We start from the raw sequence: 17263 nt of genomic DNA on the forward strand, positions 1-17263 counted from the left end.
ACTCATTGTTTGGGATGTTTTTTGTTTTTTTTTACTTATGCACTCGAAATATTCATTTGACAATTTCCAAGGTAAGACATCAGTGATAATTTCTATTTGGATGTAAAACGGATTTACTTTATGAACCTTTAATTATCCTCAATAAAAAGAATACTTATTATTAATGTTAACTATTTTTGTCACAGACTAGAAAAAACTGTTGATAATTTCCTTGCAACAGGATACAGCACTGACATTTTCTGTAAGAATGTCGAACTGACTTAGTTTTTGAACTTTAAACTATTTCCTATAAAATGATACTTATTGTTAGGGTTAGTTATTTTCCTAATGGACGAAAAAAAAAATCGGTTGACAATGAATTCCAAAAGTAAAATAATTGTTTAATAGTAAGGTTTTCTTAACAGGAATGATAACTGAAAACAGGGGAGGGGGAGGATCCCCTAAACATTTCCTCCTGGCAAAATTGAAAAAATAATGGCCTAAAAGTCAGTTTTTCTGTGATCACCTTCCCCTGGCAAAAGTTTTCGATACTCTTTCTCCAAATACCAGATCTTGTAAATAGATAAGAGCAATCGTTTACTTTAATTAATTAAAAAAAAAAGTCCGATAAAGAAGCTTTTCAAAGAAAAGTAAAAGCCATATTAAACTTAAGATCAGCAGAAATAAATTCCTATTATAATTCAAATTCAAAACGACTAGAAACTACTATTAAAGAATGAATGAAACCCAAAACGAACAAAAATTAATAAACAAACATACTTCAGGTACATACATATACATAAATGAATAAATATATCTTTAAACGAGTTAAACTTAAATTGAATGTGCAAATCAAGCTTAAAACGAACAGAATTTACTACAATTAAGAGTTCGGCTACTGCCCCATCTCCGAACAGTAAAAGTCTAAAGCCTATTGCGTCAATTGTGCTTTACTGAAGACAAATTATATTACAAATATTTTCTTTTGTACTTACAACATTGAAAACAAAAATAAAAATTACAGTGAAATAAAATATTGAACTTCTGAGCTTTCATCAATTATTTCATTGTATTTCACATATTGAGTTTTATTTTATTAGTTCTTTCCAATGACTTTTCAAGACACATACAGTTTTCATTGAAAATAAAAATAAGAATTACAGTGAAATAAAATCTTGAACTGCTAAACTTTCCGCAATTAATATCATTACATATCAAATATTCAGTTTAATTTTATTTGTTCTTCCCAATACTGTTCAAGACACATATAGTTTTCAATAAACTGCCAATAACACAATCGGCTTTAGTCTTTTACAGTTAGGGAATCTTAAGTTTAACATGGCCTTTACTTTTCTTTGAAAAACTTGTTTTTCGGAGAATTTTCTAATTGATTTTTGTTTGTTTTTATCACCAGGTATTCCTATTTGGTTACTTGTAGCCTATATTTTAGGGAGTAAAGATTTACATCACTTGTCTCGTTCCCAGACAATACCCCCTTAACATTACCCGAAGATCTCAACTAAATGCCATTATCCGTTTCCTGGGATATTTCGAGTACAACTTTCTGACAACCTAGATGTACATAGTATCTTTTGATTTAATATTTTAGCCCCTAGCCGCTCCTAAGATATTGAAGATATACTCTATTGATAACATGGGTGCACATAGTCTTTTATTTAGTTTAAAATCCCCTTAAGCATTCCCTGAAGGATCAAGCACTGTTCAATAACAACATGCCTTTGAGGCCTTTGAAGTGAGCTTCCAAAAAGGGAAGATTAGCATTCAAAGCGTGTATTGAATTATTTTCATTTCGTCTGATTAAATTGCATTGTCTCACTTCACTCCTTGGACTCCCACTGTATTATAGAAAGAACATCCATCTGGTTCTACTTGTTATTTGTTGTTTATGTACATTATATCTTTTTATTTAGCCCATTATACCCCTCAACATTCCGCGAAATTTCACCTCATTACCCTTATTCTTTCCAGACGTCCCCATGATCAGACATTCCCCCCTTTCCCAATGATAAATCCTTCATGTTAAAAATGGACAAATTGTGTAATTTACAGTAATTGCCATGGGCTGTGGGGGCTCAATCGACCTACAACCCTTGCCCTCGGACTCTGGGGGTTGTGTCAACCCCGGAGGCACTTTATATGGTCTTTTTACAATTGTTTACACAATAGCAATCTCAAAATTTTGTTCTGATGCATTTGGGGAAAAATAGGGCGTGGGATAAGGGGCTACTTGCCCTCTGATCACTTTTGACTTTTAAAAAGAAAACTACAACTTTCAAATCAAATAAGCCTCTTCCAAATTTTATATGACCATCCTTTCCATAAAACCTTTTATTCCATCGGGACATAACTTACAACCCTAGCCCCGGGCTCTGGGGGGAGGGTCATGTCAACCCTAGAGGCATTGTTATATGATCTTTGGAGTATTTTGAACAAAATAGTCATCTCAAAATTTTGATCAGACGCATTTGGAAAAAAGTTGGGGGGGGGGGGGCTAGCTGCCCTTAGATCACTTTTGACTCTTAAAAATGGAACTAGAACTTTCAATATCCTATCAAATGAGCTTCCTCCAAAGTTTATACAACCGCCCTTTCCATAAAAAACTTGTCTGCTCCGGGGCATAACTTACAACCATTGCCGTGGGCTCTAGGTAGTTGTGTCCACCCCTGAGGCATTGTTATATGATCTTTGGACTATTTTAAACAAAATGGGTATCTCAAAATTTTTATCGGCTGGATTTGAGAAAAAGAGGGCGTGGGGGGGACTAGTTGGCCTCCAGTCACTTTTGACTCTTAAAAAAGAACTAGAACTTTCAATTTCCAATCGCTTGAGCCCCCTCCAAAGTTCATAAAAGCACACTAAAGCGTAGCCTCCGATATGTAGTAGCCTAAGGTATTTTGTCGTCTTTTCTTCTAGCAAGGGTGGTTGTATTGAACCAGAGGTCGTCACATCTTGGGAGAAGTCTCTTCCTAGTACCACCTAGTCCCTCTCCTTTTCCAGTTTTGGCTCTGGAGTCAATGTCCAAAAATATCATTAAAAAAATAACATTAAACTTAAACTAATGTTAAAGAAAAAAATAATTTCAGGAATCAAAGATCTTCCCTGATTCATACAGATGATCAAATTATGTCAATACCGTGTTCCAAGTCCTAAGGTTAGTCCGTAAAAATTTAGGAGAAAGGTGAGTATGTTGTGGCATTGGGAACTGAACATTGAGAGCAGATGTATATGCTTAAATGCTTGTATACGCTCTGTCTCCCTATATTTGTTCAACACTACAAACGAGGACTGCTGCAAATTGAAGTATCTGTAGTAGAAGTTTTTTTTTAAAACATTTTGCGACATTTAAAGTAAAAATAATTATTCCATTCAGAAATATCGAAATGCATAAATACCGTGTTTCTGGAGGCAAACTCTCTGAAAATTCCAAAATGCGGTATTGAAAATGAACAGAAATCTAATTAAGTAAAACCAGTTTTTAATAAAAAAAAATAGTAAAGAGCAGAAATTAGGATTGCTAAACATTATTGAAGTAAAGATCATATCGATATTTTGATCGAGAGGGTTACAGGACTGATTTTAAGTCGCCGTTGGATAGCGAGAATGTTGATCAAGTGGATTGCTTTACTTATCTTGAAAGTTTTATTAGTAAAGACGGTGGATCCAATGAAGATGTGTAAAGTAGAATAGCCAAAACCCATCAGTTGACAAGCCCAATTTGCGAACCAGTAGTGGAATATTGGAAGCTATACTGATGACAGTGACCAAGTAAGGTTCTGAAGTGTGAGCGCTTTGAAAAATAGAGGAGGATTTGCTAGATGTTTTCCAGAGGAATAGTCTACAAATAGTTTTGTATACCCGCTTCCAAACAGTAGGCTCTACGAAAAACCTGTTTCTATCCTACCTTCAAGGGCTACAATGACAGAAACGTTGAGAGGGCTAGGACACGTTTTCCGGATAAAGGATGACATGTTGCAAAGATCGCCCTTTCGACCATACATCTAGTGCTAAGCGAAAATCAGGTCGCTCCCGAATGGAGTGGTAAGAAGTCGTAAGAAAGGACTTGAAAGATATTGGAACTTCTGAGAAGGGGTTAAAAAGGACTTGAATTGGTTGAGATAGAGAAGGAGCATGTGTAGCTGTGTTGGCCTGAGACAACATGGTGCTGCTGGGAGTTGTTAGTTGCAGTAGTAAATTGTCAATGAACTATATTAGAAAAATGGAAATCTAAATTTGATCGGAAAGATCGCACAGAAATTTCACCAGGAAAAAAAGTTAGGATCTAGAGTTCCTTATCTCTTCTATACATTTGAGCAAACAATGCACATGTTATGTTCTAGTCCTGCAGTAAAGGCTAATTGATAAACTTTAGAAGGAGCTTTACCATATTGTTGCATATTTAATTGACCTCTTCCCAATAATACCTTAAAGTTACAATCATAAGGAGTACTCAAATTGATTTATTGTCGCCAAATTTCGGAGGGGGTCCTGTCTAATTAAAAATTTCAGTTCTAGTGCCCTTTTTTATTATTTGGAAGATGTAGAGTGGGGGGGGGGGGTATCATTGCTCTTTTGTTGCCTCTTTGGTGTCGGGCTCCATTGCTGCAAAATATGATGAGATTGAAAGCAAAACTACTTATTCCAAATGTTTGAATGAGAAATTTTGAAATGACAGACGCATTATGCTTCAGACGGCAAATTCCATGAAATACTCCAAATTTGGGAGTAAGAACTATCAGAAATTAAACAAAAAAGAAACAGACTTTGTTTTGAACGAGAGTAAACTGCGACATTAAAACTAAAACAAGCTTAAAATAGCCTATAAATAAGACGGTGTGACGACCCTGTGCGTAGTGCCTCACTCTTTACGCTAAACTTTTACTTTCCCTTTAAGGCTTCGAGATTAAATTGTTTATTAGAAGAGCAATATGTTAAAAAGTTCATTTATCTTTTGCATTGCCTCCAGAAATGAAGGTTTTCATTTGCATGTTTTTTCAACAATTAGTTTTCCAGTTTAAGTGCTTTAAGTGGAAAATAAAACACTTGCAATCATCAACTGGCAATATTTTCTGCACCCTAAAATGTTTTTAGTTCAGTACTTATTCAACTTGTAGCATAAAAAGTTAGGATATAATGGAAGTTGCTTCTCTACACTGTAATTACAGTTCATTTTGGGATTTAATGTTGCTCTTTCCTTTTCTTCGAAAAACTTCTTCTAAACTTCTTCTATTCGAAAAACTTCGGCAAAAACTATTTGCCGAAGACTATCCTCCTGGGAACTTTTTTACTTTATCTTAGCTGCTCTCAGGAAGTTAGATTTGTATTTTAATTACCTTCACATTTTCAAATTTTCTTTTTCTGAGATTTTACCATCAAAAATGTGTTTTTATGCATTTGTATTACCAAAAATCATTTGCTAAACTGTTCTCAAAGGCAATAGCAGGGGCTATTAGATAAAGGTAAAATGCAACGTATAGATACGGCAGTGAAGGAACGGAGTGACTCAAATTGTACTCTGCGATTGTCAGTTGGAACCAGTAGTAAAATAAGTTCTAAATAATTTGATTCTTTTTAGCTTGTTGAAAGTGAGGCGACTTCAAATAATTCTAAAGAACCAACAGGCACTATAGGTCAGTTCGTTAACAGCCTCCAATATTATGGTGAAGAAGCTGGTACTTCAAGTCTGTTCAGTGACAGTGCTGCTAATTTCAACTACCCTAGTGTAAGTTTGAATTTTTGTCTTTCAAAACTCATTTTACTGTTTCAGAAATATGCTATTTCAGCTGTATTGGTCCGTTGAGTTTTTTGGACTTACAAAGCTTGTTCAACTGGTCAGCTCAGTGCTTCTGATGGGTCAGAGGAACGGCAAATATGTTGTCTCTAAACCCCTGGGATATATATCTAAAATACCACTTTACATCAACTGATGTTATCCAGTGAATACTGGCTATTCACTATAATTACAGTTAATTATTTTTTCAATTATTTAATTTCTTCGCTTTCGTAACAGCTATTTTTTTCAATTTTTCATAATTATTTTGTTTTGTTTCTAGTAAAAAAGGAATTAAAGATTATTTATTTGTTTTGTTTTCAGCATGTCAAGGATGAATGTGTTGACAGTGCAACTGAAGAAGTCGCTCGTCTCGAGGAAGATTTGGGAGATTATGACTACACCAATGAAAGTGTAAGTCAACTTTCAATAGTTACATTCAAGTCAAAGTTCAATTTCTATAATATTTTTCAAATTTCATATGCACTTTTATCAAGTTTGGAATTTATATTATACTTGTTTTTCCTCTTTGTTTTTTTTATTTGTTGGGTATTTGCTTAAAGTCATTCATTTGATATATTATTGTATAAAAAACGGTAATAAGCCTCCTGAAACTTTTGTTTCGGCTTTGGCTAAACATATTTTCTGTCATCCTGAACATTTTGTACAATTTGGTGAGGCCACGGCTATTTATAATGATCGGGGTTTTTCTTAGTGGGCGAGGGAGGCTATAGAAATAAACAAAAATTATTTGCTAATCTTTCAACAAACAGGGATACGGGAAATTTAAATAATGACCCAACTTATAATATTCTTTTGAAAAATGAACCAATAGTTAATAAGGGAATTAAGATTTTATAAGATCACCAGGGAACGAGATTACATACCAGACCAAAAAGAATTGCTTCAATAATAGCTAACAAGAGCATTATTTTACAACAGAATGATTAACTTCATTTCGATTTTTGTACTTTCTTGCTCAGTCGCTTTGGTGTTCTCATCGAAGTAACTCTATTAGCTTCTGTGACCTCCATGGATCAGTTGCGACAATTGTATTTTGTTAATATTGGTGGTGGTTTTATTTGTTTTTAGTTTATTGTATTTTTTATCTTTGTCTCTTCTGTGCTGAAGACGCCTCGTTTACATACAGGCGAAATCTCCGCGTCGTTTTAGTTTATTCATTTTTCTCTCTACCAGCCGCAGTCTCGTTTGTTGTTTTTCATTGAGTTTTTCCTCTCTTTGCTGTTTTTCTTCTTTTGTCAAAATTTGTTTTTTATTCTTGTTTTCTTTTCTTAAAATTAGATTCCGAAAATTAAGAATAAACTTAAAACTAAGGTCAAACATAGCCAAATATGAAGAATAAAGGATATGGTGTTATATATGAACAACTGATTTTAAAGAAATAGTACATTGTGTTTGGATTCGACACATCCAGAACACGGAGGAACATTTCCCAATTTTCCAACAGTAAATTCCGTCTACAGCTTGTGGATTTAATGTCGTTTATAGTTCCATTTCAGTGCCATTACCAATTCTCAAAGAAAACTTTACGTACTAAGCACTTTATAAAAGCAGAAGAAGAAGAGAGGTGAACTTTTCCTGTTTTCCTTTTATATTTTCCTGTTTTATTTATTTATTTTATATTATTTTATATTTATTTTATATTTTATATTATTTATATTTATTTCCTTTTATATTTATTGTGTCTTTTATATTTTCCTGTTTTATTTCAGGGGACTGCTTTTGGAATGCCAGATCATGAGGAAGGATTTATGACGGCGCCCTTAAATGAATCAGGTCAGTTTACAGTTTTGAATATGATACAATAAAGACACAAATCTAATGATAAATTTAGTAAGCCGGCTATTTTAATTTGCGGTTTGAGGCTTTTTTCCCACAATTGATAAAAAATTTTTTACGAGAATCACAATCTTAGAGTAGGTAGATTGACCCCTTCCTATTAGTACCTGTTTTCTGATCGCAAAGGATCGAACTATTAGCGATCTAAATTATATAAGATAAGGTTTTGAACCAAGTTTGAATTTTGACAAAGCTATACCTCATCTGTCGTGAGAACACAATTCCATAAAAAAAAGCACATAAATAGGAGAAACATTAAAAAGTAAATTACAGTTATGAATTGGAAACGACCTTGAGTTTTTTTTTTTGGGGGGGGGGGGGAGGGGACTTCCTGAAGTGCACAGGCGCACGGTTGATCTATCTGTTTTCATCTGGATACGTTTAAAGCAAAATGTTAATACGACTTGTAACTAGAAAGGTCTGATGGTTAGTTTAGCTTAGCGAGTGAGCTTAATGGGATGCATTTTGGCAAGAAAAAGGAAAAAAAACTGAAAAATCAAATAAAAAAACTGAATGAGCTTAATTAGATACCTTTTGACAAGACAAAAGAAAAGGAAGAAAAAAATCAAAGAAAGACACCGAATGAGCTTAATTAGATAGTTTTGACAAGAAAAAATGAAAAGATAAAGAAAAATTGGAAAAAAAACTAAGAAGAAAAACTGAATGAACTTTTGACAAGAAAAAGGAAAGAGAAGAAAAAAACTGAAAAATCAAAGAAAGACACTGAATGAGCTTAATTAGATACCTTTGTCAAGAAAAGGAAGAAGAAAAGCTAAAAAATCAAAGAAAAAAACTGAATTCTATGGATTTTCTCTAAGGGTTCTTTCAGACGGCGAATGGAAAACAGATGTTAGTAGGTGTTGGCCCCTAAAAATCCTGAATTATATTTTTATAAATATATCAAATAGATATATTTTGCCTTTCAATTAGATTTATGTTTTTATTGTAGCAACGCCAATTAGCAATGCCTTAAGAGTACAATTTTCTGTTTGCTGACTTTAAGATAGAAAAGTTTATAATTTATCAAATATTCTTCAAATATAATTTGCGTAGAGAACCCAGCCTGCATCCATTCTGTAGTTTACTTGTGCTTGGATTAGTTGCATTCAATCAAAATATTTAAAGTATCAATTGGTGAAAGCTGACAAATTCTCTACTAAACAAAGTCTCGTAGTTCAATGGTTCCGTTTTACTGAATCCGTTTAGTCAGATAGTAGATTTTATAGATAGGAAATCCTGTCGAGGAACCTAAACTGTGAAACATAAACCAACTCAACTTCAACTGTGAATTAAGTACCAACTCCTCCCCCTTCCCCCCACACACACAATGTTTCCTTGAAAAAGTTGAAGCAAATCTAACGTAAACAAAACTATTAACTTCCTTCTATGGAATAAACAGTAAAATCCCTCAAACGAATCCCATTTTCCACATTTTGGTTCATTTATTATGAATTTTTCTCAAACGATTTCAAACTTTGAAGCTTCTAATGTCTTTTGCTTAGCATCATATGCTATAAACATACAAAAAGTACTTATAGAAATACAAAGCCACTTGAGACTAACACTGCAGCGCAAAGCCATATCAATGCCTAGGCTATTTTTGCCCTCGAGAGCTCCCACTCTTCGATGGAAAAGACTTTGATGACAGGCAAGTTAAAAAAAAAACACTCCTTGGATTTGTTATGCTAGGGGTAGGTGGAATCTCTATAGTGCTTCAACAAATCACTAACCTTTCAACAACTAAATATGAATATTCTAGTCCAAAATTGACATCAACAACTTTGCAGTCAATTAGGGGGAAGAGAATGATTGTGATTTAAGTAACGTTTTACAGTTAAGTTAAGTACAATTACAGTTACAGTTTAAGCAACTTTTTACAGTTAAGTTAAGTTAATCAAAGTTAAGTAACTGTTATATAAGAACTATTTAAATTATGGGAAGGACTCTTCGGGTGAATGTTTGCGTAAAGTTTTTTTTTAATCAATGATCATTGAAAGTTATTTGTATGACATCCAGTCGTCTCTTTGTCGCTCTTCTTCAAATTTGAATTGCTAAGTGGAAAAATTCAGGCTTGTCATTTTGGTATTTGGGACCTTTGAATTGTGTTAAATTCTTTAAACTGTCAACGATTGTTGGACACATTTCTCGAACTGTCAATGATAGTTGTCAGTGTGTGTATAAAATGTGATCCTCGTGCATTGTATTCGGAACTGTACCGACGTTTAATAATAATATTACAATAAAATATTTCACATCTCATGACCGTTGCGATTATATAGCATAATGTTTTTTCGTCGGGAGTGATTATATTGAGCTTAAGGTAGTAGTAGAAAGGGGGGACATTTTGAATAGGTGTTTCCCGTCTTATCCCGCTTATCCCCCTCCCCCAAACTGATAAACATGTACCAATTTCAATGTCCCGTCTTATCCATTTTTTGTTTAATGGAGTTCTTTACTTTTCTTTGAAAAACTTATTTTGTGGAAAAAGTTTTTTTAATTAATTTCTGTTCGTTTTATAATGACTTAGTCTTCTTAGGGAAAAGGAAAATTCTAATTTAATCATTTCGTTTTGTAAGAATTTATAGTTTGACATGCTATTTGTGTGCTAGAGAAAAGTTTTCAGCAATTTTTAACAACATACACCCTGTTAAAAATCTGGACACAAATAGTACTGTTTGATTTAGTTTCATACCTCCTCTAGTTGACCTTAAATGGAAAACTTGATACCATTTGCAAAAAAATCTGTTTACTTTCTTTGATAGCTTGGATACACTTACGCTATTTTGATTTGGTTAAATTTTAAGAGCAAAAGTAGCTCCGAAAGTTTGAACATAATGCCCTCAGTCGTTCTTGGGATGCTGCTGATATGCCTTGTTGGGAATTGGCATTATCACAGTGCATTTTGATTTTATCTTAAGGCAACATTTAGTTTTTAAACATAATGGGCAAATGGGAGGTTGGAAGTGGAAGGGGGATTAGTTGCCCTCCAATCACTTTCGACTATTAAAAAGGACATCAGCCCTTTCTATTATCAATCGAATGAGCCCTTTTCGAAGTCCCCATGACAACTTCTTCGATACGCAGTACCTTGGTCTAAACAACAACAACAACAAAAAATAATACATTATACCCACATCGATCTTTACTATAAAAATGAAAAGCCTTCCAATCACTTTCGACTATTAAAAAGGGCACTAGGCCTTTCGATTTCCAATCTAATGAGCCCTTTTGGAAACGACAACGCTTTCTATAAACACCTTATATGCCCCTATAAACACCTTATTTGCCCCGAGGTCATAAATTATAACCCTTACCCTAAGGTCTGTTAGGGTGGTTGTCATCCTCTAAGACCAAATTTCCAGAACTTTCAAATACGTTAAACAAAATGGCTATTTCAAAATTTAGATTGGACGTGTTTGGGGAAATGGCGGGCGTGACAAGGGCGGTAGTCGCTCTCCAATCACTTTCAACTATTGAAAATGGCACTAGCCCTTTCAATTTCCAGTCAAATGAGCCCTTTGGAAGTTTCTACGACAACGCTTTCAATAAAAACCTTATATGCCCCCAGGGGATAACTTACAACCCTTGCCCTGAGTGGGGGGGGGATGTCATTCTCAAAGACCTAATTTCCAGAACTTTCCACTACGTTGAACAAAATGGCTGTCTGAAAATTTTGATTGGATGTGTTTGGAGGAATGGTGGGCGTGAAAGGGGGACTAGTTACCCTCCAATGATTTTCGACTATTAAAAAGGGCAGTAGACCTCTCAATTTTCAATTGAATGGACCCCTTTTGAAGTTTTACGACAACTCTATCTATAAAAACCTTATATGACCTCAGGGCAGAACTTACAACCTTTGCCCTTGGGGCTAAGGGGGGTTTGTCATCCTTAAATACATAATTTCCAGAACTTTCAACTATGTTGAACAAAATGGCTATCTCTAAACTTTGATTGAATGTTTTTGGGGAAATGTTGGGCATGAGAGGGGGTTAATTATTCTCCACTCACTTTTTACTACTAAAAAGAGCAGTTTTAATTTTCAATCCAAATGAGCCCTTTTTGAAATTTCTATAACAACTTTCTATATAAACTTTATATGCCCCCAGGGCATAACTTACAACCCTTGCACTGAGGGCTCTGATGTGGTTTTCATCCTCAAAAACCTAATTTACAGAACTTAAAACTACGTTGAATAAAATAGCTATCTCATGGATGTGTTTGGGGAAAAGGTGGGCGTGAGAGGGGGGTTAGTTGCCCTCTTATCACTTTTGACTATTAAAAGGGCACTAGCTCTTTGAATTTCAAATCAAATGAGCCTTTTTTGAAGTTTCTACGACAAAGCCTTCTACTAAAACCTTATATGCCCCCTGGCCATAACTTAAAACTCTTGCCTCGAGGGTTGTGGGGGAGTGTCCCCCTCGTAAACATATGTTCTATCTGGAAATCAGCTACGCTGAACAAAATGGCTATCTCAAAATTTTGATTGGATGTGTGTGGGGGAAGGATGGGCGTGGGGGGGGGGCTAGTTGTCCTCCAATCACTTTCGACTATTAAGAAGGGCACTAGATACTCCAATTTCCAATCGAATGAGCCCTTTTCGAAGATTCTACGACAACTCCTTCGATACGAATTGGCTGGGTATGGAGGAAAAAAAAAACAATACATTGTGGCACCATCGTTCTTTACTTAGATAGCGCTATTGCGCTGACTATGATATTACAATAAAATATTTCACGTTTCATGACCGTTGCGATTATATAGCATAATGTTTTTTCGTCGGGAGTGATAATATTGAGCTTAAGGTAGTAGTAGAAAGGGGGGACATTTTGAATAGATGTTCTGAGCTAATGTTCACGTTTTGATTAGTGAAAAATGGCTTCTTACGTCAAAGCTAAATCTTGCGCTAAATACCCAGAGTTTGGGCTTAAGACTCCCCGTGAAAAAAAACGTTTTGTAAACCCCCTCCCCCCCCCCAAAAAAAAAAATGTGATTATATGTTCTCTGTGATGCATCTGGTTTTTGAAAGGTCTGTAGCTGTAACTTACACTGATAGGACATGGTACTTACATTATCGGATTCTTTATCTTGACATCTAGCTATTCATTAAGCCAGAATTATTTTTTCCTAGGAAGCGATCTAAACTTGCTTAAAAATATAAAAAGTTTTTTTTGAATGTTTTTCTTGTTTTTTCAACTTATTTTTCATTAAAAAAAAATAAAGGAAATTAAAAAATTTTAATTTTTGGTATATGGTAAAACTAAATATCAACTAACAAACGATAACAAGCCTGTAGTTTGGTGTTGGTATACTAAAGCCGTATAACTTCAGAAAATAGCATACCAAAAACTTTTATTTGTTTACAATAATGTAAAATTCATATTATAATATTACTTAGGCTTATTCCTAGTTAGTGATCTAAAGTAGATACAAATAGAAAATTATTGTATTCAATGTTTTCCTTGCCTTTTTAATGTATTTTTTTCAATCCTAAAAAATAACGGGAATTTTCAAAAATTTAATTCGGTGCATATTAAAACTGGATACCAATTATCAAATGATGACAAACTTGTGTTGTGTTGATATATCAAAGCTGTATGACCAAAGAAAATTAACATACCAAAGACTTGCACAGAAAACAAAAACCTTAAAAAGGGCCAGATCATCCAGATGATCCAGCTAGATGACATTGACTTTCTCAGATAGCCATTTAATGTAGAAATGGCAGAATTTGTAGAAGGTGTCTCGAAATGTCGGTGTACTCTGGGGCATGATGGCACTTTTTGTTTCAAAACTTGCATAATAATATCCAAAGGTGTGCTTTTAAGAAAGCTCAAAGTCTTTTGTGTGACACTTTTGTTGGTTTTGGCAAAGTAAGTGTTGTATTTTAAATATAACAGTGTAGGATTTTATCCGTGACAGAAACATGAAATAATGTAGGATATTTTCAACGGTTTAAAAATTAGGCTTTTTTTCTTGTGCTTGGTATATACTTGTTTCTAAGGTTTTGTGTTTTCAGTAAGGTGCTGGTTTTGCATAATGCTACAAAGGCAGGGAAATGTCATCAGTCAGTTTATTTGCACTGGTTTTATAGATATACGTTTCATAGGTTGTGAAACAATAATTTTTGTTTGTTTTAACTTTCAACTTGCATCCATCAGAATGGTAGTAGAATAATGCGTTTTTTTTTAAATTAGTAACCCTAAGAGTAGACAACTTGCGAGGGTATTAGGTAAGACCAACGTGAGGATCAATGGCCTTCCAAACATTTATATTAACACTTTTTCCAGCAAAAAATTGATATAAAAAAGGAAAAAACACCGTATTTTTTGGGAGGCAATGGCTCCACATAAACACTGGTAATTTGTTCTCGAGTTTTCGATCTCTTCCTAGGACACTTTGGTCGAGTTTCTTGCTTCAGTTGTTTAAGTAATAGCTTACTTGGGTTATACAAAAACATACACAAGTGATTTTTAAGAGTAAATTATGCTCTTAAACGAATTTCGCAGAGGGGTTTACGCCTTCCATGGAAGGTATTGCTTGTTTAAATTGATCGATGCAACAAGCTTATAGCTGTAACTACCACCAAAAGGAAAATATGTCTTTAGTTTTATTAGTTTCAGAGCTATTCATTAACGAAGCCAGAACTTTAATATTACTTAGTCTTTTTTTTTACAGATTGATCTAAACTTACTAAAAAAAATTGTATTTTTTTCTATTCTTGTTTCCTATACTCAACTTTAACCTAATAGTTACATTTTTAATAATCAAGTATTGATCTATAAGTCTATTTCTTTACTTCTTTCTACACAGAGGGCAGTCCAATATCTGAAAATGGGCCGGGTCCCAAAATTGAAGATATCTGTAAGTAAACTAAACTCTAGTGTGGGAAGGTGTCTTGTCTTACAGACATAAGAGTTCGATTACGCTGTTATATTCAATCTTCCCCCTAGTTTTCATGAAAACACTGAACTTGGTGGATTCAAATAACTTTCACATGTCTTCTGAGTGGTCCAAATACAGAAAATTCTTGCATAAATTTAATTTCGTTACCGCAATGGATTGACTGGTAAGGTCGCCTTTCCAAGAAGGATTAAAACTTGTCATCCCAACCTTGTAAACTGTTGCAGAATGTTGCTTGATTATGAACTTAGTAATACCCAGTAGCTCCTTTGGTCTGGACTGCTTGAGAATATTTCAAGCTTCATTCAGTCAGCATTGATGGAAAATAATCTGTTTGGTTGCAAAAAACAATATTATACCCTACCTAGCCTTTCTATTCGCATCGAAAACCGGAGTATCTTGTGACCATGAATATTATAGTTTAATGATGATGTTGCTGTTTGTGTAGGGCCCCTTAATTGTTTTCTGTTTTGATCTAAACATATAAATTTTTTGCCATCATCAATAGCAGCTTACAATATTTTGTAAAAACTTCTTTTCTCCTGGAAAACAAACAATTTTGGACTGAGAAATTTTTCAAGTGATTTTTCGAAGCAACTTTTGTTGGAACTATTTTTATAAGCCTTAAGAATTGGATTCAAAATAATTTAGTACTGTTAGATGAGACGATTTCTATATGCGTTGGCATTTTGCTAGTTAAAGCCATCATTGTTACTGAAAACCACAGTAGAGAGAATATACAGTATCGACAAAGGATATACTCTCCATTAAAAACAAGTGACACAGATTTAAAACCACACAAGGTTCATACTCCGGTCCCGCGCATGCGCGATTCTGATGCACACATCACGGAATGCCTACGGAAAAACCTGATTGAATGCCAAGTAGCAACTGAACTAGGCTGTGACGACACAGCTCAGAGCGTTGTGACGCGGTATCAAATGTGTTTCATGTTTGGAAAAAGAAGACGCTATAGTCTACTGTGCTTAAAACGGAATGTAAAGTGTCGATTTGGCTTTTGTGCTGTGACCATCATTACACTCGTGCCGAACTTTTGCTCTCTTGGATTTTTACCGACGTCTACGTTGCTACACCAAGGAATTTCTCTGTGGCTTTGTCTATGCATTTGATTTCAGTCAGCGATGTCGGGCGAGAATCTTATCAGGAATACACTTTTGAATTTCTAATTTCAAGCAAGAAAAGCAGGGAATGCTTGCATTGATATTGCGAAGATTGCTTGTGACTGTTTTGCCACAAATGGAATACTAAAAGCCAAGAATTTGCTGTAGACTGAGGCTGCCATTTCTATACATACTACAGATAAGCAGAAAATGATTGATAATGTCGGAGATATGATTAGATGTCTTGGTTTCTGTGATAAACGCAAAGTAGTCCTACCCTGTTTTGTTATTTTTTAACGCGATGAGGTGCCTGTAGTGCCCGGTGAAACAACTGCTGCACCTACTCGAAAAGTTGATGATATGTGCCCAAAGTTTAATAATCTAGTTGCTTTGGAAATGGTAATAACGGTATGTCATATAACGGGTTGTCCCAAGCTTCAAAACTAATCTATGCGGTCGTCTTAAAAAAAAAAAAAAAAAAAAAAAAAAAAAAAAAAAAAAAAAAAAACTTAAGATCTGAACGATCCAGAATCGCAAAGGGACTTTCCTAGTAAAGTTTGCGGCCATAATAGTGATCTCATCGTTGAATTAAAGCCTCGTAAGAATGCCAATCGTCTCGTTTTGTTTGGCAAAGATGCTGTTCAGTCGGTAGCGCAGGCACTCTACACTTAGGGTCAGTCTTCGGAAGCTAAAGCAAAAAAAAAAAACATTATACTTTGGAATTGTTCGCCAGATCCCTGAAAATCTTACATCCCTGAAAAATATTATTCCTCTAGTAGCAATCTGCTTTGAAGTTAAACACCTAAATAGAACACGCTTATTTTGGCTCAAATTGGCTGAAAAGGCACGTCTCGAGCAAGTCTCGTGTGGAAATTTATTGGTTGGTTATGAGCGCCTACCTATTGGTGAGTTCAAGTTTCTGCCGATGTAATGCTATAATATCCAGTGATGCGGTCAGGCTGCCAAGCTTTTTGAGAATGCTCCTAAATGTGGAAGATGTTCCGGCGATCATTAAAAAAGCTGAAGACTCTTTCGTGCAAGAACCCTATGAAGTGGAGCCTATTTAACTTAGCTGACAACCCTTTAGACGGGTTTGAATGTCCAGTGACGCAGGCTTTACTTCATAATAGATTCTATGATTCAAATTCTTTCCTGGAAAATAAATAGTAGTGCTCTACCGAAGCACCCTCTTCTAGAAGAATTTTTGCATAATAGATATGATACTTACAAGGGCATTTTCTCTTGAAAAAGGAACCTGGTTTACTTTAGCTGAATGGTTGAAATAAGCAAAATTCTCCGGCGGTTGGTAGCGGAAGAGGCAGGCCATCTGGTGGCATGGTAGTTTCACCAAGAGCTGGTCTAATGCCTTTAGTTAATGCTACCACGGACATTTTCGTTACAAGTGAAGATCAGTTGTACGGTTGTATATACTGTCTACTCGCCAACTGATTATAAAGATGAAAAGTCTGACAGAAATCTGAACATTGGGTGTAGCAAACTTGCTAAATCTATGTCAGATGCTCCACATACATTTTAATTCTAGGCGAGGATGTCAACTGAATTGAAGGCAAAAATGAATCTGGCCCTCGAGTTCAGATTATTTGTTCTTTGGGCA

At 34.8% G+C, this 17263-nt stretch overlaps 1 protein-coding gene across 7 annotated transcripts in view; it reads left to right on the forward strand.

Moving 5' to 3' along the window:
• LOC148955738 (uncharacterized) overlaps positions 1 to 17263 on the forward strand; it is a 109685-nt gene that overhangs the window by 20250 nt on the left and 72172 nt on the right. For all 7 annotated transcript variants that reach the window (XM_089103929.1, XM_089103955.1, XM_089103947.1 and 4 more), the window contains 3 exons: positions 5573 to 5719; positions 6092 to 6181; positions 7501 to 7564. In XM_089103929.1, the coding sequence (XP_088960055.1) occupies positions 5573 to 5719; positions 6092 to 6181; positions 7501 to 7564 (301 nt within the window). The remainder of the gene's footprint in view (positions 1 to 5572; positions 5720 to 6091; positions 6182 to 7500; positions 7565 to 17263) is intronic.

This window comes from Artemia sp. Qi Xiang Cuo, chromosome 2 (assembly GCF_049724085.1).
Source record: "Artemia sp. Qi Xiang Cuo chromosome 2, ASM4972408v1, whole genome shotgun sequence".
NCBI classification, from domain to species: domain Eukaryota; kingdom Metazoa; phylum Arthropoda; class Branchiopoda; order Anostraca; family Artemiidae; genus Artemia; species Artemia sp. Qi Xiang Cuo.